The sequence below is a fragment of the Poecilia latipinna genome, unplaced genomic scaffold (genome assembly GCF_001443285.1).
Source record: "Poecilia latipinna isolate Pla-1442-1.1 unplaced genomic scaffold, P_latipinna-1.0 Scaffold3287, whole genome shotgun sequence".
NCBI lineage: Eukaryota > Metazoa > Chordata > Actinopteri > Cyprinodontiformes > Poeciliidae > Poecilia > Poecilia latipinna.
In genome coordinates, this window is record NW_015115903.1 from 3,582 (window position 1) to 31,333 (window position 27,752).

The 27,752-nt window shown below is 38.1% G+C and overlaps 1 protein-coding gene across 1 annotated transcript; it reads left to right on the plus strand.

The window, feature by feature from the left end:
* The first annotated feature begins 960 nt into the window (after positions 1-960).
* On the plus strand, positions 961-27,752 carry LOC106940583 (uncharacterized). The gene is made up of 26 exons (XM_015023363.1): positions 961-1,167; positions 10,889-12,503; positions 15,684-15,745; positions 15,969-15,998; positions 17,208-17,374; positions 17,556-17,654; positions 18,504-18,682; positions 18,840-19,055; positions 19,146-19,244; positions 19,802-19,836; positions 19,912-19,958; positions 20,128-20,162; positions 20,718-20,840; positions 21,490-21,621; positions 21,721-21,762; positions 21,854-21,991; positions 22,086-22,250; positions 22,338-22,715; positions 23,454-23,882; positions 23,961-24,128; positions 24,875-25,088; positions 25,215-25,571; positions 26,429-26,494; positions 26,582-26,662; positions 26,748-26,869; positions 27,481-27,752. The coding sequence occupies exons 1-26, from the start codon at positions 1,118-1,120 to the stop codon at positions 27,535-27,537; spliced, it is 5,106 nt and encodes a 1,701-aa protein (XP_014878849.1). The 5' UTR covers positions 961-1,117; the 3' UTR covers positions 27,538-27,752.

Below are 27,752 nucleotides of genomic sequence, written 5' to 3' on the forward strand. Positions count from 1 at the left end.
CACCTCAAAATTTCCAAGTTTTTTAAGCAAATTTTTGAATTTTCAAACTCAGAAATTTATGATTTTCTTTCTAAAATATTTTGGGAATTAATCTAAAAAAAAATTCTAGCTTTTTTTTTCCAGAAATCTCCTTGTTTCTTCTAGAAAAATTCTAAAATTAAGTTCAAAATTTCTGAGTTTTTTGGCTGACGTACTTTTCCTTTTTTTTTCTATTTCTAACAGCCCTAATTTAACACCATGCTTTAGTCTGATATCTTCAAAAAAAATATATGAACTTTTGGAAGTATGAATCTACCTTCAACTGCATCTAGTTTTATAATTGGTGGTAAAAAAAAAACTATTTAGAATATATAATCTTTGACCGTTTTGAACTTATCATGTTTCTTGTAAGTAATATTTTAAAAATAAACCTGGACAATCTAATTAGGTTAGCAACGCCTCAAACATGAGTCTACTCTAAGAAGAACCAATGCCCTTTGACCCCTCCTCTCACGTGTCGCGCCATCTATCGCCTTACATCGTTCCAGGCCGTCTTCCCTATCATGTGCCTCCGTTTAGACTCACCATTTGCCCCCTGAATCAGCGCTCTGCTGCAACCGGAGACCCTGAACCTGTGACTCGTTTGCATAAAGAAGGGCTATCCCTAACTGTTTCCTGACTCACTGACTAAAACAGATGATCTTAAAAGTAAACTGCAACACAAAAAGTGTAAAGTCTATGCAACATGTGTTGGCAACTTCTAATAAATCACAACCAAACAAATCTCAGTTTCACATGGAGTGAAACTCTCTTTGGTGTGCATCTCTCTCACTGTGGGGGGTCGTAAAAAGTGCTGTCATAAAATCAGAAAGGGTAAAAGTGAGAATATGTGAAATGCAAGAGAGAGGAGGGAGAGGGGAGGAAACAGCCAGTGAGGTCACATCATTTCACACTGGACTCGCCGTTCACAGAGGAGCAACACACTCAGCCAACAAGGTTTTTTCTTTGACCAGGTTTCCAAAAGCTTTGTTTTAAGTTTAAGCTTTGTTTTTATATCTGCACTCAGCTTTCTGTGCTGTAAAACAGAACCAGTGCAAATTTAAAGGATTATGATTGAAGTTTCCAGAGTCGTTTGGAGATGCAGAAGATGCAGAAAAAGAAGCCGTCTCTTAAAAAAGCAACTGATCGGTGAGTAATGGAGCAATGATATTTAGAAAGAATGAGTCATTAAAATTGTCATCACGTCTTTGACACCAGACATTTTTTCTTTTAAAAATATAGTATATTTTGTTATCAAATACAAAAATTTGTTTTAAAAACTATTGCAGTGCGGACAGATGACGAAGTTATTTGTAATAATGACGAAGTTATTTGTAATAATGACGAAGTTATTTGTAATTATGATGAAGTTAGATGTAATTATGTTGTTTCAAAGTCAGAAAACAGAAATGAAAACAGTGAATGAGTAAGGTTTTTACAGAGATACTAAATATTAATTAATAAATCAGATTTTTTTTTATATTTGGTCTTTTTAAATCAAGCAGTTACGAAGTTACTTTACAAAGGTTGAGAAGTTGTGTGTTGCTTTTTAACCTCATGGCGCAGTTACTTAATTATGATGATATTGATGACATTTAATGTCAAAATATCCTAAAAAATTAATGAATACCAAAATGTTTTCTGTATGAAAAGCATGTTTTATACCTGCTTAAAGGTTTTCCTTTTTAAAAGGTAAAGAAAAAGACCTTATCTGATGCTGCTCTATGCAGATACGTGAAGGTTGACCCACCTCGGCATGATGAATGCTTCCTTACTTTCTGTTAAAATGATTTCACCACTTGGTGGTGCTGAAAGGCTGTGTAGAGGTTTCATCCCAAGGTGATCTGCTATGCAGATCATTTAAAAATGTAAAGAAAAAAAAAACCAAAAATGACATAATGTTCAATAGTTATTCATGACCAACAGATGTAAAAAAAAAAAATTTTTTAAAATGCACTTGTTTAACCCCATTTAAAATGTGCTTTATGGCTGAGATTGTGGTCAGACATGGCAAAACCCAGAAAGGAATAAAACTCTTTCTCTACCTGAAATTAAACACCCAATAATGACCAAGTTCAGCATAAAAAGATCATTAGACCCATTAATAAAATGTTATTTTTCTTATCTGTCTTGAATCTACCAAGAAAGAGCAGCATAATGGCATCTCTGAAGAATTTGAATCAATATTTGTCTTTGGGATCAATAAAACATTTTCAAATTTGATTTTTTTTTTTTTCTTAAAGGCTAAATAATGCAATCATACCCGCTGACAAATCAATATGTTTTAATTTATAGTGAACTTTAGAATAAGTTGGAACTGGAAGACAGCTTAAATATCCAAAATAAATAAACAAAACAACTAAAGCAACAAATAAAATCAATACTGAAGTCTCTGTAAACAAATCTGCCAAACTGAAACCTTTTATCATCCAGTTTTTAGTAGAAACAGAGAAAGAAAAGAGGAAAAACAAACAATTATTTAAGTCATTTTAACTTATAATGAGTTAATTGATTAATTGCTTACTGTGACATGGCAGCTTGTTTCTCCTAAACATCATTTAACCGGTAAGTTAATTGCAGTCAGTCAAGTTGTTCATAAGTTTCTGTCAACACAAGCCAAGTCAACAGTGACTGTCAACAGAGGTTTAAAGCATTTGTCACCTGAGGAAGCTTTAATGTCGCTCCTTAATCTCAGCATAGTGACAGAAGATTTCTGCCGCTGGTAAACGCAGTGGATCAACTTTGACGACCTTTGAAGGAATCAGAACCTGTTCACAAGGCAGCAATTAAATATTATGGACGGAGACTAAGTGTGCATACAAAACACACGATGTTGTACCGTCAAACATGAAATCAGATATCTGGAGAGTTTTGGACTTCTACACTGTAAAACATTTGAGCCGCATTTAGTTGTGTCTACTGTCTTCTTCTCTTGAAGTCAAATAAATTTAGTGAGTTTTAGATTTTGAACATAAATGTGTGAGTTAGTGAAAGATTAACTTACAGTAGTAAGTTGTGTTAACTTTTTATTCATTTTGTCAAACCTCCCAGAGTTGAATAAAGGAGTTTTTAGGTTAGCATTTAAAAAACCTGAAAGAAGAAAAAGACAGGAGTGGGAACTCTTTCCCAGAATGCTTAGCGGCATGTTTTTGTATCCTGAGATGGAGATGCGTTACATTGATCTGACTCTGGTGTTTTATTAAGGAAAATGTTTGGTTTTATATCCTCCTCTCACTAAATGTTTCTGAGCTGAATTCAGTGTGACGTTTAATAAAATTCATTATCAGATCATAAATATTTTCATTCAATTTGAAATAAGAATTTAAATTATTCTAGAGGAAAATACGTAGTTATTTTAACTTGATAATGTGAGTGAAATAACAGAGAAATGTGACCTTTAACTGGGAGAGGGCAGTTTTTTTTTTTCTTGCATATTGTGAAATAATTATTTGGTTTAAATTGCAGCATTAAGTTAAAACTCACAATTCAAGATTAATGAACTTAAAAAACAGTTTAGACCACTTGTCTCTTGTTAAATCAACTTCATGAACTTTAACTTCTGAGTTAAAACCAAAGCAATTTTCTTGTTGACTTAAATTGCATTTTCATAGCAGCAGCTGGACTTTCATTTTCAAATTAAACCACCATCAAATGTTTTACAGTGTACAGACACTGATTTTGTTTAGCTGTGCATGTAGATGTGGTTTTATTTGACACCACGATAACTTGATTAAATGACCATTTTAAAGAATATGTGTGCATGAAGCACAACTAATTATAGGCAGACATGTGGGAAGCACTCTGTCTGATCTATCGCCCTTCTCTGGCTCCGGGTCACGACACAATCCGCTCTGCAGACCGGCTTCAACTCTGCCATCATTTCTATTCCTGAAGGAGCAATGTGGGTGTTTTTGTGTGTGATTTTTGTCTCTCCAGACAAGTTTATGATTAAAGTCATTAATATTATCTTGACCTTCTGGCCCAGTCAGTAATTTGTTTTCCATTGATTATAGAAAGCAGTATAGTTGATGTTCTTTTTACATACTTTGCTGTCTTTTGACAGACTCCATTCTTTGTTGAATAAAATTAATTTTAGAGTTTTTCAGGAATTCCATGAATATCGTTAAATTTCGTCACTTGATGCTAAAAGCTAGCTTTCAGGAGAAAAGTGAAATCCCAAATCTGATGTTAGCGTCCATCTGCTGAGATCTGAAGGTAAAAACGATGCAGGAAACACTGAATATTTTACCCTGTTCTTCTATACATACGCATTACTTACTGTATTAGTTTACTAAGTATTAAGTATTACTACTTTTTGCTTAAGTTAAAAAAAATATGTTGAATTAGTAATAGTTTTCCTTGAGAGTAATTTTTGGGTTCTCTACCAGAGCAGACAGATCTATTATAAAGTAATCATGGTGTGAAAAGTTTTCTACTCCATTTTATCAGATATGTTTGCTGATTTTACAAGACAATTAACGGCTAAATTCCAGCTTGCTATGCTAGTGCACATGACCTAAAATATTTTAAATGTTTTAATAAACAAACAGGTAACAGTGACGCTCCTGCCTTGACTGCCTGGTACTCCAGCATGTCAGAGCTCTCCCATGTGCTTGTAGCATTAATAAACTCATGTGCAGCTCTCCACTTTTTCAAGATGGCCTCTTTGGCAGCAGCAAGCCGTGTGGCATTACCACAACCTTCGATGACTGCTGGATAATGTCTCAAGTCAAATGTACATTGACTCCAGAGGAATGGCAGTGGTAAATCACGCCCTCTGGAGAGCGCTCCCCATGATGCAACCGCCAGAAATCAAAGACAGCTTTATGACAAGAGGTGTCCGTCTGGGGGAATCTAAGATGTCATAAGACACAAATCATAGTAGGAGCCTGATCTTACATGCAGAAAGGAGAGGAGTGTTTACCAGAAGGATTTCTGTGAAGGTCCCAAAACGCGGCCAAACTCTCAAAACTGCATGTGTGTCGTATTCACTGTGTGTCCACATGAATTTCACAGTAGTAAAAATCAAACTGCTCTTATGGAAGCAGAATAAAATGCCTGTAGAGAAAGACAACAGAAAGTTGATCATCAGATTTTGCTCTTGGAAAATGTCACATCAGTGTTTTAATTTATTTATTTTTCACCTTAAAGAGGAAAAAATTACTTTTTTGAGCGTTACATCAAGTAATAATGTTATTCCATCATCAAAAACATACCTGGAGTTTTGCATTGATTCCTTTATGAATGTTTGAGAAATACTTTCATCTCCATGTCAGCCATTTAGCTGTGCAAAACGCTTGGCTGGACCTAGCTCCGCCTTCGAGACTCATCTCCTCCTCTGAGCTTCCTAGTTTCTGCCTCACAGAGCAGGAAACCCTCACAACTACCCCCACTGAGCTCCTTCAGACTAGCCAGAAGCAATTAGCAAACACCTGGTGGAACTGCACATCAGCTGAACTCATAACTATTAACTACTTCTCAGTGTATCTGGAATGATGTCTTCCTGAAGGTGGAGTTTTTAAAGAGACAGAAGCCCAATTTCAAGGTGTTGAAACTTGGAGGGAATGTTTTCTTTTAAATCATATTTGATATTTATACTATTTTCATAACAAATTAAATTAACATAATTACTTGATTATGTCATAAAATGGTACTATGTGCCTGGAAAACATATTAATGCCCCCACTTTAACTTTTCCTCATTTTGTTTTCATTTGTTTGATGAGGCAGCAATGGCGGATGTTACATTATGTCGTAAATACAATCCTACATTTGTCAGATGAGTATAAAATACCTGGATAGTCACTGATTAGTGACAGGGATTGGGTTTGTATAATTTGTGAATATATGCTCCTTGGTGTTACTGACATAATCTTGCTATGTATGATGTGAAGCGCTTTTTAGAAAATTTGTTGTGTATTTATTTACAACAAACATCTGTTTATGTAATATTTGCTGCTTATGTGTCAGCAGTAAATATGATGTTTTGTTTCTTCCTTTTTGATAGAAACTACTACTTCTTTGAGTGAAGGTTGTAGTATTTTAGATTCATTTATACCACAGCTTATAGTGATGATAAAAATAAATTTCTTGTCGTTTGTTTGTCAGGTTCTAAAATTATTTCATTATCATTTAATCTTTAGTAAATAATGATAAAGTGCAGAACTCATTGAATTTGGACTTTTAGAACCACATTTATTAGCAATATCTTAAACTTTATTCTTACTTTCATTCATGTGGTAAGGACACAAATGAAAACACCGACTTTGACTCTTTGGTGAACCTTTAAAATATATTTACCGCATATTATTGAACAACAGTCTATGCTACGTTCAATCTAAAATACAAATTTAGCTCTTTTTGACATAAAAAGGCTTGCTAATGTTTTAATAACAAATGTATATGATTAACTGTGTTGGACTCGCACAGTCAGTGTAGTTTATGTATCTCCTGAGTCAAATGCCAGTAAGATCAAAACCCAACCTTATAAAAAAACATTCTCCTCAGTTCACTTCCTTAAAAATAACCCAGTAACAAAACAAGGAATCACAACAAGTTCAAGCGGAGACAGATGAAAAACCAACCCTGACCCCATTGCCTTAACCCTTCAGAAACATCCCAGCAGTAAAATATTTAATAAATCATGAAGGCATAGCTGGACAACACAGGCTTAGATAATGTGACCTTTACTGTTGGAAGAATCTGGTAACTATTTTAAGCGGATAATCATAATTTTGGTATCTGGAGCTCGTGAGAATTTGTTTTATTGTTTAGGATGTTGAAAATGGATGTGTCAGATTGGCCCAATGCCATAAGGTACAGCAGATGCACTGTCCTGTAAAACAAGGCAAACTCTTGTTTTAACAAATAAATGAATTATAAAATGATTCCCAATCTCAGATTTTTCAAATCTGCACCACAGAGCAACAGTTAGAGACAGTTGACATGAATGCTTTATAAAGCTGTTTTGTTAAAGCTATAAATGGTCTGTTGTGCTTGAACACTGTGACATTGAACACTGTACTCTATATTTAGAGGGAAATATTCTAGGTTTAACCTTGTCATTAGCATTATTGTCACATTTATTTTTGTTTTTATGTACTTTTTTGCTAGCATTTGAGCAGAAAGGAATTTACTGTTCAATGAATCTGCATGATTAAGTCACATTTGAGGGGTTTTTATATAATCTAAATGTATTTAAGTTTGGTAATAGGGAAGTAAACCCACCACAATTCCTCTTTAAATTCCTGATCATTTTTCAGCCCAATGTACACAGAAATGGTGCCAATCATTTAGTGTATAAATGTTTTATGCAGTGAATGATGTGAAACAAAATTACAATAATTGGATATTTAAAAATGTGTGTGGGGGGAATCTATGGTTTAGACTTTAAACTCCCCTTTGTAAAGATTAAACCTCGTTTCTGATTCCTGTTAAACTTAATTCCTGCTCCTGTGTTGTTATCCAGACAGATGGTTGACCTGATAGTAATCTTACTTTGATTCCAGAGGAATTTTAAAAGATTCTGCGTGGAATACTGGACTCATTAGCAGATTATAGGAAAAGGGGTGATATAGAAGTAAAATCAAATAAAGACTTGGTTGACTTTTATTCTGAAAAACTCAGACGGAAGCTAATTCAGTGGGCGTTTATGGCGGAACACAGAAGATTCGTTGTCATGGCTAACGGCACAAAACAGTCAAGAGATTCCCGTATTAACAAAGATTGAGGTCAACACATTGGTGAAGGTATTTATTTAATATCTAGAGCACGTACTGATGGCAGTATTGTATAGTAGCGAACTACGTTGTGGCTAGCATTAGCCAGCTAGCCATGGGAGCCCCACAAAATGGCTGGTGGGATGTGTGGGGCTGCGCAGGTTTGCCCGCTACTGTTAACTCTTTCTGTAAATTACATTTTCTTGCTATGTATCATGCCATTTGTTAAAGAATATTGCATAAACTTTAATTGAAAAAGTGGCTGTATTTTCAATCTGCGGAAAGCACATATAATGACTGACCGCTCCCTGCTGAACTATTCCCTCTTCTCGCGAGATTTGAGTCACTCCGCCATGCAGTGATGTTTGTTTTGGGATGAGAATATACATCAGTGGTCCCCAAAGTCGGTCCTGGAGGTCCGGCATCCTGTATGTTTTAGTTCTCTTCCTGGTGGTAGTAAGAACCTTTTCAGCATATCATTGTTTTTCTTAGGTCTCTAATGAGCCATCATTTGATCCAGGTGCGCTAAACCAGGGAGAGAACTAAAACATGCAGGATGCCGGCCCTCCAGGACTGACTTTGGGGACCACTGATATACATCGATGTGGATGAGCTCCTAACTCTACAGACATTTAGAGACAGAAGACTCTGATATTTAAAATATTGAGGAAATAGTAAAGACAGAACAATGGCAAAATGCTTTAATAATAAATTAGTTAGGAGTATTACAGGACTTTATTTGTCCAATTCAAGCAAACTCCCTCCCTCTTTCTCAATACATGTGTGCTTCTGAGTGACCTGGTTATTTATGGTGCACTTTGCATTTTCTTTTCTTTTAGACAATTAACTTACCAGCGAGCTCATTGACTTCCTTGGTTCACTACTTCCTTTCTTTTCTGCTGTCTGTGAGGGGGATCCCACTGCCCTGCAGCAATTCTGGGAGATTCATTTGCTGTCCAATAATACGAATTTAGTGTTTTTTGGTTAATTAGTAGAGAAATTAGACTATTTACTCATTAATTCTTTTCTTCTAGAAAACTTGATTCCAGTTAACACAGGGTGAATCCTCTGAAAACAGCTGAAGTACCAATCAGTGACTTTTTTTCTGCATGTGTGTGCAGGTTGCTCCATGTTCATCTATTGCGGTTCCTCTTGAAAATAGGAACACTCCAATCAGGATTTGTATTCTGATACAGAATCAGTCAGTAATCAGTCTTACATTCTCATTTTTTTTTTTGCTTCATACAGTTGCAAATGGCACACTGTAAGAGCATTAAGATCCTGAACAGTAAAGTTACTGCCTGCAGAGACTGAGCAGATTGGCATCTCAAAATAATGATGATTGAATTATTTATTTTTATCCTCATTTTCAGTTACTACTTTTATTTATTGCAGTGTGGCTCTCTGAAATGTAGGGCATTCCTGTCAGAAAACAAGATTTGAGTATCACTGACTTGTAGCTGATACAATGTGTGTTTTGACACACAGCTTATGACCTGATACTTTAACGACACGTAAGCACCAAACAAATTCAGTCCAGTCCTGTAAATTTTGATACAAGAAATTAAAAATTTTATCTGACTTAGTGCATTATGACGTTAGCATTTCAGCTGAATAATAACATATTTACTGACCTGAAATATCAAGAAAATAATCTACCTTGCTCATAAGTCTTTAAGTTTTATGATTACTATTTTTAGATTATGGTATTTTAATATTTACAGCACAGTCTTTATTGCTGATTATTAACTTGAAGTGTTTTTAAAGTACTCCTACAGAGCAGTATCAGTTTTGGTATACTGAAAATATCAAAAAGCAAAAAATAATGGCAAAAATAAATGATGCACATAAAATTTTACATTGGTTAGTCTCTCATTCACTGCCAAGAGCCGGTGTCCTGAATGCACAATACCTGCTCCAAGCAAGCCCAGTCAAATGGTTGCATTTTATTCTCGGTGTATTAATAAATTCTTCAGAGGCCCTGAAATGTCTCAATTATTTGACTGAGTTTATTGGAGCAAGGGAAACATCTCTCTATGCAAGACATTGGTTTATGACACTTGACTGATGAACTGACCATGGCGCACTATGCACCATGAGGAACATTTCTCAGAGTATTGTAATGAAATCTTAACCAAGGAATAAGTAGAGATGCCGTCATGCACCAGTGTATTACTAGATAGTGGTTTTGGTGGTGGAAAAGAACCAAGAAGCATCTAAGTACTGGCATTGGTAAGTTTCTAGAGCAAAGGTCTGCAATTACAGCCTTCAATCATTTTGGATACATCCCTGCTCCAGGACACAAGAGTCAAAATAAATCCTTCTGCACATCAGCAAGTTTCACAAAGGCTCAGAGGTTAAAAATGTATTTGATTCAGGTATGTTGGAGCAGAAAATGCATCCAAAAGTTGGCACTTGAGGACTGGAGTTGCAGTAATTTAGGATTTATAAGTTGATATTGTTAAGTTAGAGACAACAGTACATTTAGACAATGTAGGGTCCAGGTTTGCAGAAGATGCATATTAAATGAGGTCTGTAAAACAAAAAAAAAAGCTGGCTATCATCGTCATGTCTGACCACAGTCTTAAATCTGTCAGTGGACTCTGCATGTCTTACAAGATGTGTTAAGGCCAAGCAAGCTGACATATAAAAGTTTTTTTTTTATGCAACTTACTGTATTATTTTAGGTGATTAGTGTCATTAATGTCCAATTTGTTCTTTTAATCCCAAATTATCAGATTTGTTTGTAGCAGCCATTTTTGATTTGCTCATCATTATTTTCTGTTTGAATTATGAATTCACTATTGTTTCTTTGTAATTTGATCTAAGTTGTGTTTAGACAGTTTGAACAAGCACTGTTTTATCTATTGCCTGGTTATGTATGCATAAGAAGCTTTTGGAATCATTAATAAAATTAAACATTTGAGGCAAGTTATTGATTGGCTCATTAATGTGCAGACATTAATAGGTTAGATTAGATATCATTAGATATTAGATATCACTTAAAGAAAGTAGGATGACCATATTTCTTTTTGTTGGAGACACTGCTTTAATTTTAAATAGGTTTAATGGGGAAAAAAAAAAGAAGACTTGGCATGATGGCTACTCTTGATCTGAATAATTATAATAGTATATTTCTGCTTTCCACCTCAGCCTCGCTGTGCACAAAGACTGTAACGGTTTACTCCTTGCTCCAACCCTGTGTTCGGAGCGCAGTGCTACCCTCTCCATCGGCTGCCCCACCAGAGAGCCCCATTTCATTTTTGGACCTGCGGTTGCTGCTCTTCGACTTGCTCAGATACAGACTCAAACACAGATCGCTCTCCGGCAGATTGCTGTTCTAGCGTCTATCGTTTTGGGCCACCGGTGTGATTTCACAGCAGTATTACCTCCTCACCTTGCCCTCCTGAGTCTTTTGACTCGGCAGCAAGTGTCGACGTTTGGCCTAGAGGGAAACACAAACAGACGGATTTCTGCAAGTCGGTCTGCTGCAATGTATCACCAGCAATCTCAACAACAGGGCTCCCAGCCTTTTGTAAATGCATCGAGGCCGACTCATCATCCGCCATCTGCAAGTCAGCATCCAAATCACCCCAACATGCAAGGAATGGGGTTCCAGTTTCCTCGTCCCAACCAACTCCCCGATGAGCTAGAGTCTGCCCTTTCCATCAGGGGCACCAGGGATATGGATCACCGACAGATGGATCTAATGAATCAATCGAACCAACATCAAAACCAAGGTACAGGGATTGGTCAACATGGAAGCTATGGTTCCAACCCAGTGTTGCTTCCAGCAGATAATCAGTCTGGAGTCGACTGGTCAAACTACCAACCTCCAACCAAACTCTTTGCGGCAACACAGCAGCAGCAGCCTCAGGGCAGCCAATCAGGAGCCAGAATACTAAACTGGAATCCCCCCATAAGTGACTCACCAGCTCCTCAAACTCGACAACCTCGTGGTGATGGAGGTAGGATGGAAGGTCAGGGTTTGTACACGCCAGAGAGCGCGGGAAGCATCTTGGCTAGCTTTGGACTTTCAAACGACGACTTGGAGGTGCTGAGTCATTACCCGGACGATCAGTTAACGCCAGATACTTTACCGTTCATACTCCGTGACATCCAACTCAAGAAATCAGGCAAGCAAAAATCTGTGAGCTCTACCTCCTCTTCTTCATATTCTCACAATGTGACTCCTACTGGCTCTTCACAGTCACACTCAGCGGAAGTACCCAGCCTTCTTACTGTTACGCAGACAGCCGGGAAGGTCATTGACTATGGACATGCCAGTCGTGGGACGGAAGAGAGTGGTACCCGAGAGACTTTTAAAAGGGAGCAGCTTTCTAGTGAAAGGACTGTTAAAATGCTTCCAACTGCAACTTCCTCGTCAGTGTCGAAGGTGGATAAAACTGAAAGACGTCATGTTCATGTAGAGCACAAGGAGCCAATCAAACACGGAGACAGGGACTATCGCAAGACAAGCTGCGAAAAGCGCAAGAACAGCCGATCACCAGTGAGAGAATTTGCACCATTGCCTAAAACTCGTAATTTAGACAGAGACTACCGACAAGTGGAATCTAAACAGCGGCTGCCATCTGAAACCAGGAGTGAGGATTCGTCAAGACGTTCTCCCTCTTCTTCATCTGCTTCAAGACATGGCAGTAGCAAGAAGTTGCCTACGCCTACCATGATAAGCGATTTCGCAGCGGTGTCTCCAAAGGTGTTTCCCCATACCTGCTCCCTGTGTCACATTCAGTGTGACCAGGAAAAGGTGAGTGCTAACATGTCATCATACTAATGTCCAGAATATTCCTTTAAAACACTAAAGTCAGTTTGACTCTTTTTTTTAAGAGTCATTTCATGAAGACATTTTGCAATACCTTATATGTGCTTGTCTTAAGCTCCCTTCTTTAGTTTCCTTAAGTATGTAAATAATTTAGAGCTAGATTGGGGATTGATTAATAACAGCCATTGACATTGACCAAAACATCTCGTTAGCGACGTTTTTTGGCTCGTTAAGTCATAATGACCCAGACATAAAACTGAATAAAGGGAGGTAATTGACTGGCACGGCCTTAACGGACCAGTTTGTGAATTTAACAGCCCATTAAATGACCTCAGCAGCCCTAGAGGTGTGACTGTTCTTTCTACGATTTATAAACCTGTTACTCCCAACCATGTTCAGAACTGAAGAAGTAATTTGGACGAGAGGAGGTGAAACGTCTCTAAGAAAGTAGTCGTTCTATTACCTTGGCATACCGGAAACTTGGACTTGTGATACATTTTCTCTCTCTAGACCTTAAAATAAATGTTGGTAGATAGGATGAGGTATCCTTGAATAATAAAATGGACTTTGATGAGTCTGCTATGATACATCTGCAGAAAGATGGGATGGTTTCGGCTACTAAACCTCTATTTCTCTTCTTGCAGTTTCTTTTCTTTTTCTAATGCTCACCTTTTTTTTTTAACTCGGAGGCCAATAATTAAATGACCTAAAATGGCAAAACAAGGCAGATGAATGGTCCTTGAATGGTAAAATGTTTTCCGTTTCCCCAGGATTGCTTTAGTTGATTTCTGTTTTTAAATGAAGCAAACCAGGCTTCTCCATGGTCAGTATGATAAATACGATGACGTAGCGTTCTTAAGCTCCCTTGAGGCAAACTGTAATGACTGTTTGAGTGGTAGAAAGGATATCTGTTGACCTCATTTGTAGTAAAAAGGTCAGGAAAAAATGCAACCTGTTCAAATATGACAGTTCTGGTGTGCTGCAATTTTCCACTGTTACTATTTACAAGCTGGGAATTCAGTTCTTGTTGGCATTTTAAGGGTGCAGCATTTTAGACGCATTTTCTTTGGTAAAGAAGTTCTTAATACGTCATGTAAAAGTGGCCAGGACAGATAGTGATTATGAAAAGAAAAAAGATTAATTTTTATGTTCCAAAATTATGTTTTCAGATTCTGATTACATGTGATGTGTAAAGCCACATGTGTTTTATGTGGCTTTGTGTGTCTTTAATATGATCATACATGTAGAAAATTACACAATAGTTGATGTTTGGTTTTCCTTTTTCATAGAGTGGAACAAAGTTTTCATGAAAAAACGTCTGTTCATCTGTTGCATGTCATAATTTTGGAGAATCTCTTGGCTGTCTTACAAAAACTAAATGGGAATTTATAGTGGAATTGTTTGTAGCCAAATTAATTATCTGAATTATTTGAAAAAATTTAAGGTTTTTTTGTAAACATAGCTGGGTTGTGTTGAATGATTATGAGTAGTCATTATCTTACCTCCAGTAGACAGCAATGAGAGCAATGTAAACATAGAGAATCATGGGAGATTTCTAATGGAGTCATAAGACTACTAATAATAGTAGATTTTAAACATCTAAAAGGAGTCCAACCAAGGCTTTACAACTTTTACCTACCACATTTTTTGAGCGTTTTTATCTAATACGGTTACTTAGTATTGTAATGACACCTGATTATCAGCACTGTGTCTCCAGAATGGCAGTTCTGTTGTTTGTTTTTTCCTAAAATAACTTCAAATATTGTAGTGAAAGTGAAAACCATTTACCTTTTCTGCAGGAATAGGCTAATATTTTTAGCCAGGTAATGGTAATAAAAGTTAGGTTCTAGTTAATAAATGAAAATAAACGCTATTTAGTTTAAAAAATGACACTGCAAAATGTTTTGAAAAAAATCTTAGATTAATTCAAACTGCTTTAAATCTAATCTTTGGTGATTTTTGTCCTGGTTACCCAGCAGGAAATCACTGTGACCGCCGTCTATAGCAGATAAAACGGCTGCTCACGAATACCCAACACCAACCCAGCTCCAAAAACTGACTATAGCTTTTCAAATGTAATTAATGCGTTTTGTTTTGGTTAGTGATTTTTATATACTGTGTCATATAAACATTGACCAAAGAATAGGTACCTTTCAATGTTGGCTTAACTGTTGCCAATATGAGACGAGAATAGTTTTGTAAGATGCACTACTCACAGAAAGTCGGGCATATTCGACTTTCGGTGGAGGTTTCAGAGAACCATAAACAGTTCATGCTAGAGTGATGTTGCATCATGAAAGCAAAGGATTCATTTAGACATTTAGTGTAATTGTAGTTTCTTCATCTCAAAAGTTCTAAATATCTCTAACTCATGTTTTTGAGCATAAATCACTTTTTGACAGTGACTCGTCTTGTTGACGAGTCGACTTTTTTTATGCTGAAGCTTCCGACTTTTCTTAAAGTTTAATCATCATTAATGATTCCCGTTGCATCTACTTCATCAAATGACTTCAAATGTGTAAGAACAGGAATGCTTTAACTACGACCAGAAGGTTCAGTGGGTAATTCTGGGTCAATCACTTAATGGAACAGCATGTAATGTATTAAATAAAGTAAGATTAGACTCTGGAAATGGCCTGCTTAAGTTGAGGTGTAAAGGTTATCAATCTGATGTCTGATCAGGAAGTCAGACATTCCTAACTTTTTGTGAGTAGTGTATATGTTCACCCCAGCCAACCGGACCTTCATCTTTGAGAGCAGAGGAAAAACTAAATGCTCAGAAATCTTGACTTATTTGGTCGTCAATCAGATTGATTGATTTATGTGATTCTTGTCGATTGCAGGCCTGAAATGTTTCACACAAATAATTGTTTTTCATCTTGATGACAAATCACACTCATTCTAAGCTGTGGTGGAAAATAGACTGTTAAACATTGCTGCAGAAAATAAAGGGATAAGTGGACATGGACACGATCAAAGTTAAGTTTGTCTGTCTGTGGACGGGATCTCCTGTTAGAACCCGGCGGAGATGTGCCGGAAACATGTCGGGTTCGGTAAAGATGATGTAACATCAACCTTCGTTCATGTGACTCTGTTGGCTGTTTTTTTCCCCCCTCTGTTTCTGTGACGGCCATGTTCTTATCTGCCTTGTTTTTTCAACTCCAGGACTGGGTTGACCATATTAACACTGTTGATCACACAGCCGCCTGCAGAGACCTGCGCAACAAGTGAGGACATTTCAGCATGCTGCTGATCGCTTTGTACCTGTAGCACAACTTCAGTATCAGCACACAGTAGCAACAAGCATTACATCAGTCCTGACAGTATTTGTGATTATTATTCAAGCAGCTTTAAAGCTAAAGTGTTTTTTATTCATTCTTAATCTGCACCTTTGTTTGAATTTATTCCACAACCTCCTGAGTAACACATCCTGTGTGTGTTTGTTTGAAGGTACCCTGACTGGAAACCAAATCTACCAAGGTTAGTTGAACTTCCACAGCAGAGGAAGCCCGTTGGGGTCACTTTGTCACTTATCTAGACCAAAACAGGTAGAATGAAGGTAAAAAGGAAAGCCAGCCTCTTTCTGTCCTTTGGTTTTACTTATCAGGGATCAGGATGGGATAAATAATCCACAACAGAACATAAATCATGATGATACAACCTTATGTGAACAATTCGATGGCATATTATACCAGGCTAGTAAACTAAAGATGCAGATTAAAAAGAAAAACAAATGTTATTGCAGATCAGACAACATGTAAAATAGGTTTGGGGAATATTGGTGTAAGATTTTAACTTGATTTTTTGAGGAATTTATTATTATAAGATTAAAAGTGACAAAGTATTTGCAACTCTTTTCAGTTGTGATGTCAAAGACCCTCAAACCTAAAATATCACCCTGATAAACATCGCCACTTTAAAATGGGCATAAAAAGTGTAATTCTTATCAGTAACTGCATTTAATCATTTTTGTTATGGTTTTTTTACCCTCTTATGGACCCAATAGTAGAGAAAAGTGTAAAAAGTAACACTCCTGATGATACAGCCATCTTTGCAAAAAATCTAAATTCTTAACATGATATGAAATTTTTCACAATAAAAATACAATAAGTACTTATTCCTGATCTAAAAACATTTTTAAAATGACGACCAAGGAAAATCACCACAATGTCAAGACTTCACTGCTAAGAGAAGTTACAAGGAACACATGAACTTTATCTTAAAGTTTATCTTAGACAGGCCTCAGTTATGGTGTTAAACATGAAAGTTCTTGACACGATAATTAGAAGAAAACTGACTTAAATGAAGGTTTTACTCGCTTTTGTCCTAATGCAAACCTTTTAAGTTTGCAGATTCTTTGCTGTGATTGAACCTCCTCAGATTTTACTGTGTTGCTCAGATGCCTCCATAAACAGACAGGCTGGCTGTTCTTCACTCAGTGTACAAGTATCAACACCTCCAGTCTGCATAGCCAGGTGGAATGTCATAAAACTTAGTTAAATTTAGGGAATTTTTCTGAGTTTCCGTCTTGAGTTTTTATGTAAAAATGGTTGTTTAACCTCCCAGATTGTTGAGTCAGTATTATTGCCTGTGTGTCTGCCTGACTCTAGCCCCAGTATGTGATGCCTTGTCGTTTTTAAGCTTTAAGTTGGCTCTTTTATCAGTGAGGTTTCTGGTGTTTTTTTCCAGTCGGAGCTGGCGATATGGCAGCCGTTCCCCATTCGGTTCTGCACCTCGGTCCCACTCTCGCTCTCCAACTTCCCCTCATGGCAAATACCGCAGAGAGCCCTTCATGCACCGGCCTCATGGGAGGCCTTACTCTCCCCCCCGGCATCCACGGCCCCACTACCACACAGGTAGCCCTCATTTCAGGTTTAACATGTCAATAAAACCTCTCTGTGATTTAAATGTGAAGCTGTTTGATGTTTGCTGTTTATGTTCTAAACTGACCTAGAAAATCTTCATTGACGTGACAAAGACGCAGTGAATTCGTGTGTATTGTTGCTTATCCCAACTTCCTGTTTCTGCCATTTTAAGACCACGGTCACTGGAATAAATATCCCTACTCTGGCTCACACGGCCCACGTTATTCCCACCGAGAGCCCTGGCCTGACAGGAGACATAGAGAGTCATCAGGTTAGTCTCCGTATTTTACTGCTCTGCTCTGTTCATTGTAGAACTGCACATTAAGCATTTTTGACTTCAGCATATTTTGATTATCCATCTGTGTAAGTATTGAAATTTCAGGTTATGCACTTGAATTTCATTGAAGGAAGTTTTTGCATCCAGTTGAGGTTGAAGGTCCAATAGTTTATACAACTCTGGGAAAAATTAAGAGACCACTTAAAATGATCAGTTGCTCTCATTTTGCTTTTTTCAGTTATATGATTGAGTAAAATGAACATTGTTCTTTTAACCTATGGACTACTGACAACATGTCTCCAAAATTCCAAGCAAAGATTTATTTTCAGAAAATGAGAAATGAGGAAAAAGATTTAGTGCTTTCAAATCTCTAATAATGCAATAATTTAGAAACAACAATACTGATGTTTTAACTCAGAAGTCAATATTTGGTGGAATAACCGTGAGGTTTTCAATGGGGTTCAGTGCAGTGGGCTCTTCGTTGTTTGCAGAGCTGATTTTAAACTTTCTGCAAATTAAAATTGTACTGAATTGGAAACATTATACATTTAAAATTTGCAAATATCTCATGTTCTTTATTTCGATGGGAATCAGTTGATATAAATTCAAATTACTGCATATATTTTACATTATATCAACAATCTATTTAAAAATAATAAATAAATAAAAAAATCTTAGAGCTGAATTCTGTGCCATCCATTTAACACAAGTTTGTGCAAAATTTGATCCAAATGAAAATGTTTTCCAATCAGGAAACCAGCAGGTTGGATTGAATCAGTGGTTTAATAGTTTTACTTCTCATCATTGATGTGTATTTTTGTTATTTTTGCTGCTTTTCTGCAGGAGGTTACCACCACCATGGTGTGAGGCATCCTCATGATGATGCTTTAACCAAAAGCTCGGCCGACAGAAGCAGAAACCTTTCCTCCTCTGCATTGGGTCACGGATCCAAACATGCGGCCACAAAACCCTCCACTAAAACCACCAAGCCGGCACTAAAACCTGCAACGAAAACAACCAAGGTGGCAAGTTTGTCTGTTCTATCTGTGCAAAAGAAACACTAAAACCTAAATGTTCTTTGTTGTAAGGGAAATAAATCATTTGTTTTAAATTAACTGTTTAAAATGACTGTAATCTGGTTAGCTGGTGATGTTTAAAGGAAGATTTCTCTGTTTCCAGGCTGCTAAAAATCTACCAGTGAAGAAGAAGAAGAAGGTGGCAGGTCCAGCCTCTCAGGGCGCGCCGTTTGCCGACCGCCTCGTTTATCTGACTGGCATTCCAATCGATGCAACCGAACAGGAAGTGACTGACTTGGTCAGTTCTTTTGGGAAGATCAACAACGTGATTCTCCTGCCTTGCTCTGAGGAGGAAAGCGAGAAGGGCCAAGGGCAAAAGGTCAGCTCACATGTTAAAGGGGAAAAAAAGCAGCAAATGCATCACTTCCTGTGGCTGACGCGTCACGACTGACACTCTGATCTGCTGCAGGCGTCTGTGTGCATGATGAAGACGGAGGACGCTCAGGCTCTGGCGTCTGCATCAGAGCTCTGCATCAGGGAACAGCCGATCACCGCTTTAGTCGCCAAGGTACAAGGAGCAAAGCTCAGCTGCTGAAATAAAAATTTCTGACAAAACTTTTGTTTAAACTCCTTAGATTTCAGTTATGATTTCCACATCATCTACAACTGTCCAAGCCTATCACATTAACAGATCATCCCAGTGATTATTGCGATAAACGATTATATCGTTTTATTGACACCATTTTCAAGTGATACATTGATAATGGTATATTAATGGAAGACTAATAGATGCTAATACTTAATGTCGATGTTTTACTTCCTCCTGTTAGTGGCGTCTTGTTCTTAGTCTAAAGAAGAGGAGCCTGATGTTCTGTTTTGCAGAGGAAACTTAACCCCAAGTTACTTATTGATTTGTATTTGGTTGTATCTGTTTGTGTGCATTTTAAAAGCAGGTTTCGGGTTTAAATAACTAGAAAATATCAATTAAGGCTTTGGTAAAACCTTAATTGATTCACGTAGTTCAGTAATTTTTTGCTTTCTCTAACCCAGTGAAAACTGTTTGTAATTTCAAATTGGAATAATCTGATTTATTTATTTTATCCCTTCTTGTTTTTCTTCTGACAGAAACCTGAAGATGCTCAGCTTTCTGAAGCCAACAGGTTGGTCATGGTTTTAGTTTTTAACTTCTCAAACTGAACAGTCGACATTCACTGAACTGTTTTTTCTCCTCACAGCAAAGCTGAAGCAGAAAAAGACAAAGAGTCAGCTGGGAACACCTCAGGTAGGAAATATCTGTGGATTTTGACATCCAGTAAAAACTGAAACTGACAGGAAAAAGTGCACATTTGAACATCACTGCAATAATTTAGTAACTTATTTCATTTGCAACTACAGTCACTAGTGCAGATTGCCATTTTTTCTTCACCTCCTGCTTTTCTGACTCCTTTCAGCAGGCGGTGAAACTGACCAGAAGACGTCCGATCAGGTATCTGATGACAAAATCATCATTGTCAAATGTCCTAATTTTTTGTTATAATTTATTGGTATAATTTCTTTAAAACCTGTAGAGTAAAGTTATCTTCTGATGGTTCTTATCTACACTGTAATGCAGCCTTTTGCAGCTGTGGCTTGTTAATGTATGAGTTGAGTTAAATGCAGTCCTGAAATGATTAATCGAAACGAATCGATTACTGAAATAATCGTCAACTAGTTTTATAATCAATTAATTGTTCATTAGAATATATAGACTCTAATAAAAGCCACTTATTGAATAACTCAGTCATTCAACCGTTCACTAAAGGGATGCTATAATTTTTTCTTATTTAAAAAAGGAATTGAATTTATTTGCAGTTTTAAAATGTATTTCTAATATTGTATAAAATTAAATATCTGCAGAATGGGCCGGTTTTTAAATCTGATTATTCGTCAGAATAATTGATAGAATAATCGATAACTAAAGTGATCTTCAGCTGCAGCCCTAGAGAAATACAAAGCTAAAACACAGCAGACATCTTCTGATCTTGGCCACCGTTTTCCACAGCAGAAGTGGAACGTGTTGGTCACAGGACTTCCTGACAGCGGCTGGTCAGACGCTGACGTCGCTGAGCTTGTCCAGTCCGTGGGAGCGCCATCTGACATCATCCTGGCTAAACACGTCGGAAAGGTTAGCATGCTGCGCCCTCATGCATTTTACAAACAGAAGTTCTGTCTTTGATTGTGACATTTTTATTTTTTAATTTCTTTTACATACTGAAAGACTTCCTGAATTTCCTGATCAAGCAGGGAAGATCTTTAAAATAATTTTGACTTGACTCTAACGTCCTGAGCATCTCGTGTAGCTGGATGCTTTCGTCATTCTTTTCTTTTTCAGAATGATCAGTATGAAAACTGCTGTTTGGTTCTTCAATCTGACACAAAAGCAACATTTGTTTCAGGCATAACTGAACAACCAGTTTTGCTAATTGTTCAGCAAGCAAAACTGAACAATAAAACTAAAACCACAAGTAAAAGGTTTGCTGCAAAGAATCACTTCCTGAAGCAAAACCACACATCTAGGGGTGCAAAAACAAATTTGATCCTGTGGAGGGCGATATACTGTCTGGGTGTAAACCTGGTTAAATTTGGAGCTTTAGCATTAGCTTCCACTCAAGTTATATTCTGCTAAAGCCATATAGCGTGTTAGCTGAACTAATGTTTATGATTACTGTTTTAGCTAACCTTTTAGTTTGTGGTCTAACACTGGTGCAGCGGTTTCAGGTTTCTTTCTCAGGCCATGTGAAGATGACGTTCACCATCCTGTGTTTTCCTGTCAGGCTCTTGTGTCATTTCCTGACCTTGAAGTTGCAGAGGAGCTCGTGAAGGTCCACAGCTTCAAGCCTGCCATGTTTAAGGACACGGAGGTGAAAATGACACTGGTCAAAAAGCAGATCGGACTCAGCACTCCGGTAGGAAATCCGTTCCTTTCTGTTAGATTTTGTTTTCATTTCATACAGATTTTTGAGTTTAGCAGCGAACCAAAACTCATCGAATCCTCTCCTCCACAGGTGGCTCTTTATAATCTCTTCACAGGATCACTGGATCCATTGGTGCATATTCTACTGCTGTAACTCCTGTTATTTTCCCATTAGAGACTGCCTGGCTTGTTCGTTTATGTTCCTCCTGCTCTCTGTTTCACAGGACGGTTCTGCTCCGGTTGGGTGGAACAGTTTGGTGGTGATCAAAAACGTTCCAGACTCGCCCGGTAGCTCCACCGAGGTCCTGAAACTGATGCGCCGCTTTGGGACGGTCATCAAGTTTCTTGTGGTCAACAGCATGGTTAGAAGTCAAGATTACTTATTTCTTAAACTCCAAGCTTCATGAATTTGTTTTGAAAATGTGACTAAATGTCGTGTTTTGTTGTTCTGATTAGATCATTTGTGAGATGGCCACCACAGCCATGGCCTTGTCTGTGTACAAACGCTTCCTGATGTTTCCCTGCATCATCCAAAACAACCCTCTGGTCTTCTACCGCAAAGCAGACCCCAAAGCTCAGCCACCGACCAAAATCATCCCTGCATGCTGTGAGACAGCTGAGGTCAGTAGCTAGAAACCTTCCGGGTGAAAAGATGTAGAAATGCTTGTTTGATGGTGTTTCCTGTGTGTGTGTGTGTGTGCGCTGTAGGATAAACCTCCAGAAGACACCCAAGCGGCAGCAGAACCTTCTGAACAAGACGCAGAATCGCAACCAGATCATTGTGAAGATCCGCCAGAGAAAGATGAAGATGAAAACACAAAAACAGAAGAGAAAACGGAGGAAGAAAATCTGGCGGAAATGGAGGGTAAAGACGATTGTGTGGAGGAGGAAGAGGAGGACCTCGGAGTTTCTGTGTCTTCGCCTGCATCGGACGCTAAACCCGATGAAGATGCTGGTGATGCTGAAAACACAGAAGTTCACGAAGACGCCGGTGAATCAGAAGTGGAGAATGTTGAAGAGACACAAGCTCCCAGCTCCTATGCTGGATCAGTTTCCCCAGAGATGCCCATGCCTGAGCTGCCCAAGGTAAGACAACCTGAAGCTGCAGCTGCTCTACTGACGAACAAGGTTTAACATCAGGATGCTAACAATTTGTCTACTCCAAATCAATTGTCAATTAATGGTTTATTAGATTAAAATTAGTTCTAGTTTATTGACAAGATTCGCTTGGACTTTTTAGTGTTGTAATTTGGCTGCCATCCAGCAGAGGGTGCTGCAGTTCATTAAGTTTTGCCAGTTAGTACAGAAATAAAGATGGCAGATGATGGGGGACGACAAAGAGCCTCAACTTCTCAACAAAAATTATTAATGTGCTGCAGAGGCGATGATGGAGTGATGACAGAAAAATGGAGGAAAAAAAAAACAATCAGGTTGATTATTGAGGGCTGTCGTGAGTTAATGCACTTCGTAGAGCGAAGTTTTAGCGTTCCTTCAAGAGGAAAAGCATATATATATCTATTCTTTTAATTTTTTATGTGTCTATTCAGCAACTAGGAAGTTTCTGTTTTGTTATATTTTATAAATATGTCTTAATGTGAGAAATCCTAAATGTTTTTATTATTCACTCAGTATTTAACACAACTGACACAAAATAAGGTTAAAATTATTTTTAAACTTCAGAATATTATGAAAATTTACTCCATGTTATGGAAAGACGATCTGCCCTTTAGATACAACAGAACCATTAATCGATACGTTCTGTAAAATAGAACTCATTAATTGATAACTTTGCAGCCCCAGTTTAACGTCTTTGTTTGGTTTCAGATGACTCAGGCTATGGTTAACGCTCTGCTGGAGGAGTGCAGAACAAGAACGGCTAACAAGATGGCGGCGCCTCCCAGTGAAGACCAGGGGCAAACGAAACGGGAGCAGGAGGATCAGGAGAAAACGGCAGAGGACGCGATAGACACCGCAGAAGGAAAAGACGAGGAGGCGAAAAAACTAGACAGGGAGAGAAAAGAGTGGGAGATGAAGAAAGAGAAGGAGAGGAAGGAAAGGGAGAGGAGGGAGAGAGAGAGGGAGATGGAGAGGAGAGAAAGAAGGGAGTGGGAGAAGAAGGAGTGGGAGAGGAGGAGGCTGGATCGGAGGGAGAGGAGGAGAAGTTACGACAGGTCATTTGGGTCAAGGTCGTCCTACAGGCTGGAGAGTTACAGGCAGAGGGACGAACGCTACAGAGAAGCTGAAAGACGAAAGGTGAGAGGTCAAAGGTCACATCCTGGATCAGCTGCTGCAGAAAGTTCATCTGGAAAACTCTGTTCTGTTTCCTGTCAGGAGGAACCGGAGGAGCCGGAGGAGGACGACTTCCCCTTCAACATGAGCGACTTTGTCACCGTCGATGAGCTTGGAGACGTGACAGAACTTCCTGATGCTGCGGTTTCCATGGAAACGTCAGATGAAGGCGAAACAGCGCCTCCAACTGAACAGGAGGAGGAACACATGGTAGAGCTGAACGTTTCTGTTTCAGACTTTGATTAATTTGTTTGCTAAGAAGTTTTCAGGTAATGATTTTGTTTTTAATAGATTAAGTAAAAATATTATACTGGCACATAAAACGGTAAAATAACTCAAAATTTAATAAGCTTAGACTTTCACCTACATTTTTTTTAGGTTTACACTTTGAGTTATTGTCATTAACAGGAATTTAAATATTTATTTATCTTTTTTATTTGTTTCAGGAGATGTGCAAAACTAACATCCTCTTAACAACTCGGGCTGAAACAATTAATCAGATTTATCGTGAGATTCGATTATTGAAATAATCATCAGCTAATTTACTAATCGATTAGTCGTTAACGGGAGTATGCAGACTCAAAAAAGGTATTTTATTGAAAGAAAAATACGCTTAGAGCAGTATTTAAACAAAAAAATGTCTAAAAAATATTTACATTTGGTACTTGAGATAAGCAAGACCTTAAACATCTTCTACCCAAAACTGAGGAAGTTTCCTTTCCTACAAATAATTAAGTATACACTAAATGAATGCTGTTATTGTATTTTGGACAATGAAGTGTTTATTGTCATATTTTAAATGTATTTCTATTGTATTAAAAAAAGCTAAAATATAAATATGTAAATTGTGCCAATATTCTTATCCAATTAATCATCAGAATTATCTGTAGATTAATTGATAACTAAAATAATCTTTCATTCCAGCCCAAATAATAAAACTGTTCTCCTTCCTCCAGGAGATTTCTGTGGAGGCCACAGCGACCCAGCAGAAAGAATCTGACGAGAAAGAACCAGAACATGTGGAAAGTCCAACTGCTGAGGCTGTGAGCAGTTTGGAGTCCGGTCAGGACCCGGATGACGGAGACGCCCCTCCAGAAGATTCACACGTCCACACAGATCCAAGTGAGACAGCGGACCGACAATCAGATGACTGCATGAAACCTGACCCAGGTACAACTAAAGAAACCGTAGTTTCACTCTGCTGGTGAATGACTCGGTATCGTTCTGTCTGACTGACAGAATAATCATTATTTTCAGCTCTAGTTTGGTTTCCTGACCTCTGGTGTTTCTCCTCAGACGCCGCGCTCCCTTCAAGCCTCGACGTTGAGCCTGTTTCCACCTCCTCAGCTCCTGCAGTTCCAGCTCCGTCCACCTGCAGCAGCACAGCGGTGGCTGAAGAAGAGAGCAGCAGCAGGAGCAGCCCAGCTGACCACGACGAGGCGCAGAACGAGGAGCATGAGGCAAAGAATGAGAAGAATGAGCAGAACGAGAAGAACAAAGAGAAGAATGAGGAGAAGAACGAGAAGCAGAGCGAGGAGCATGAGGCAAAGAACGAGGAGCATAAGGAGCAGAACGAGGAGAAGAGCGAGGCACCGAATGAGGAGTCAAACAAACCGCAGCAGAGCCAGGATGAGAACATGAACGAAGCTCCAGGTAAGGAAAATAAGCACAAACAAGTTCAGCGTGTAGGCCTGTCACAATAAGCAATAAATCAATTAATCACATGATAAATTAAAACAAGCTCAATAATTTACATTTGCATGATTTATCATTTTTCTCTGGATGACAAAAGTCTGGTGGTTTTGGTATCAACTTTTTTGAAGGANAGTTTTGCNTCATAATTCATTTTATTAATTGTTTTTTTTACTTTGGGTATTTAAAATGTTTTCCCATTCTGCTGTTAAATCATCATCAGATTTTAAAGTTCATTCTACAAAGTGTTCTTGCATTACTATCATTATTATTATACCATTTATATGATATTGCTTGATTATTGTCTCAAAAACATTATTGTAATAATGCATATCATTGTGTAGCTTATAAATAAAAATATTTTTTTTTCCATTGTTGTTAAAATTGTTACGATGTCATAACAGTAATATGAGACTGATAGTCTTTGAAAAGATCACTTGAAGAAATCTACCAATCCGGACCAAAAGCAACCAGTCAGTGAGGAGGAGGACCTTAGCGCTGCCAATCAACCTTGTGTACACGTTGCTCAGTGTGCTAAAGGAAGAGGAACAACTTACCGTTCTGGGAAAAACGTTTATCTTCAGGGGCTATGCTAGCTAGCCTTCACATTTGTGGCAGGTTATGTTGTTATGAACAGCTGTAGCTTAGCAAAGAGCAAGCTGGAAGGGGTGAGCACGAGAGTGATTGACAGCGCTAAGACCCTCCTCCTGGCTCTGATTGGTTGTTTCTGACCAAATGGCGTATGAAGGTGGTCACTTTGTGTTGTACTTGTTTCATGACTGACATCGTTGTGATTGTTTCTTTATTTTTCTCTTTAGCAGAACCAGAGACTTCGGCTGTGACCAGCGGAGCGACAGAACAGCTGCCAGATGTCCTGCAGAAAGGTGAAAACACTCGGCGTTTGTTTCAGCTGCAGTTTTTTCACCGCCACTTTTTGTTCCACATGTTAAAATGTTTTATTTCTCACACAGAAAAGACAAAAAAAGCCGAAGACACCAGAGAGGAGAGCGTGAAGAAGCCGCTGCCTCCGTATGACCCGAGTGCAGCAGTTGGTATGAAACCTTCCATGATAAACCAGTGATGTGTTTTGATCAGACGTGTTCAGAAATGACACTGTGGGTTTTTGGTTCTGAACAGGTCTGGAGTATTTGGTCCCAAAGACGGGATTCTTCTGCAAGGTGTGCAGTCGGTTCTTCACTGGAGCCAAGGCAGCAGAAATCAGCCACTGCAAAACTCTGAAACATTACGAGAACCTTCAGGTGAGCTGTGTGTGTGTGTGTGTGTGTGTGTGTGTGTGTGTGTGTGTGTGTGTGTTCAGTTTAATACCGGATCAATGAAGGCGATCAGATAGAAACACGCTCAGCTTTAGAGTCCTGATGGCTTATTTTGTGGCAGTCATCTGTGAATTACAATCCACAACAAACATCTATTTCACTGCAAAAACTAAATCTCACCAAGTATTTTTGGTTTAGTTTCTAGTGTAAATACATAAATACACTTGAAATGAGACAAAATAACTTAAAATTAAAGACCAGAAAAAGCAATAAAAGTATTATAGAAAACCTAATGAACTAAATGCAGGCACCAAAGTTCACATATTTTACTTTGAAGAATCTCATTTTAATCTTGGATTGTTTTTTCCACACTTGGTTTTAAAATGGAGCTGATCTGTAGTTGTCCAGGTGATACATAAACGGTGAAATAACTCCATACTTTCAAAATAAAAGGCAAAGACCAGACTGCTGTTCAGGTTGAAAAGGTCAATACTTTTCTCTCAAATGCAGAATTTCTTGATGATTCTGAATTGGAAACAGTTTCAGATAGAAACTGACATCTTCATCTCTTGTTCGACTTCTTTTCTCTTTTTCAGAAATTCCTGCAGAGTCCAGAATCGTCGGTGAAGTCTGTGAAGACAAACTCCAGCTGAACTGAAAATCTGCCATTTCATCGTTTGTCTCCTCGTGTGATTTCATTTCACGTCTAGGGTCCAGAGTTACATTCTGTCACGGAGTAGTTCCAGATTATTTCTCCCTGGAAATGTGTTGGCTGTTCTTTTATGAAGAGTGAAGAACAGGAAGGAAAATGTGCAAATTCTTCCTTCCAGAAGAAACTGTTTGCAAATAAATGTGTTTTTTTACTAAA

Coding starts and splice junctions, on each gene's coding strand:
- LOC106940583 (XM_015023363.1), top strand. CDS start 1,118: ATGCAGAAGATGCAGAAAAAGAAGCCGTCTCTTAAAAAAGCAACTGAT. Junction 19,837..19,911: donor CAGCTTTCTGAAGCCAACAG/GTTGGTCATGGT, acceptor TTCTCCTCACAG/CAAAGCTGAAGCAGAAAAAG. Junction 26,663..26,747: donor TGACCCGAGTGCAGCAGTTG/GTATGAAACCTT, acceptor GGTTCTGAACAG/GTCTGGAGTATTTGGTCCCA.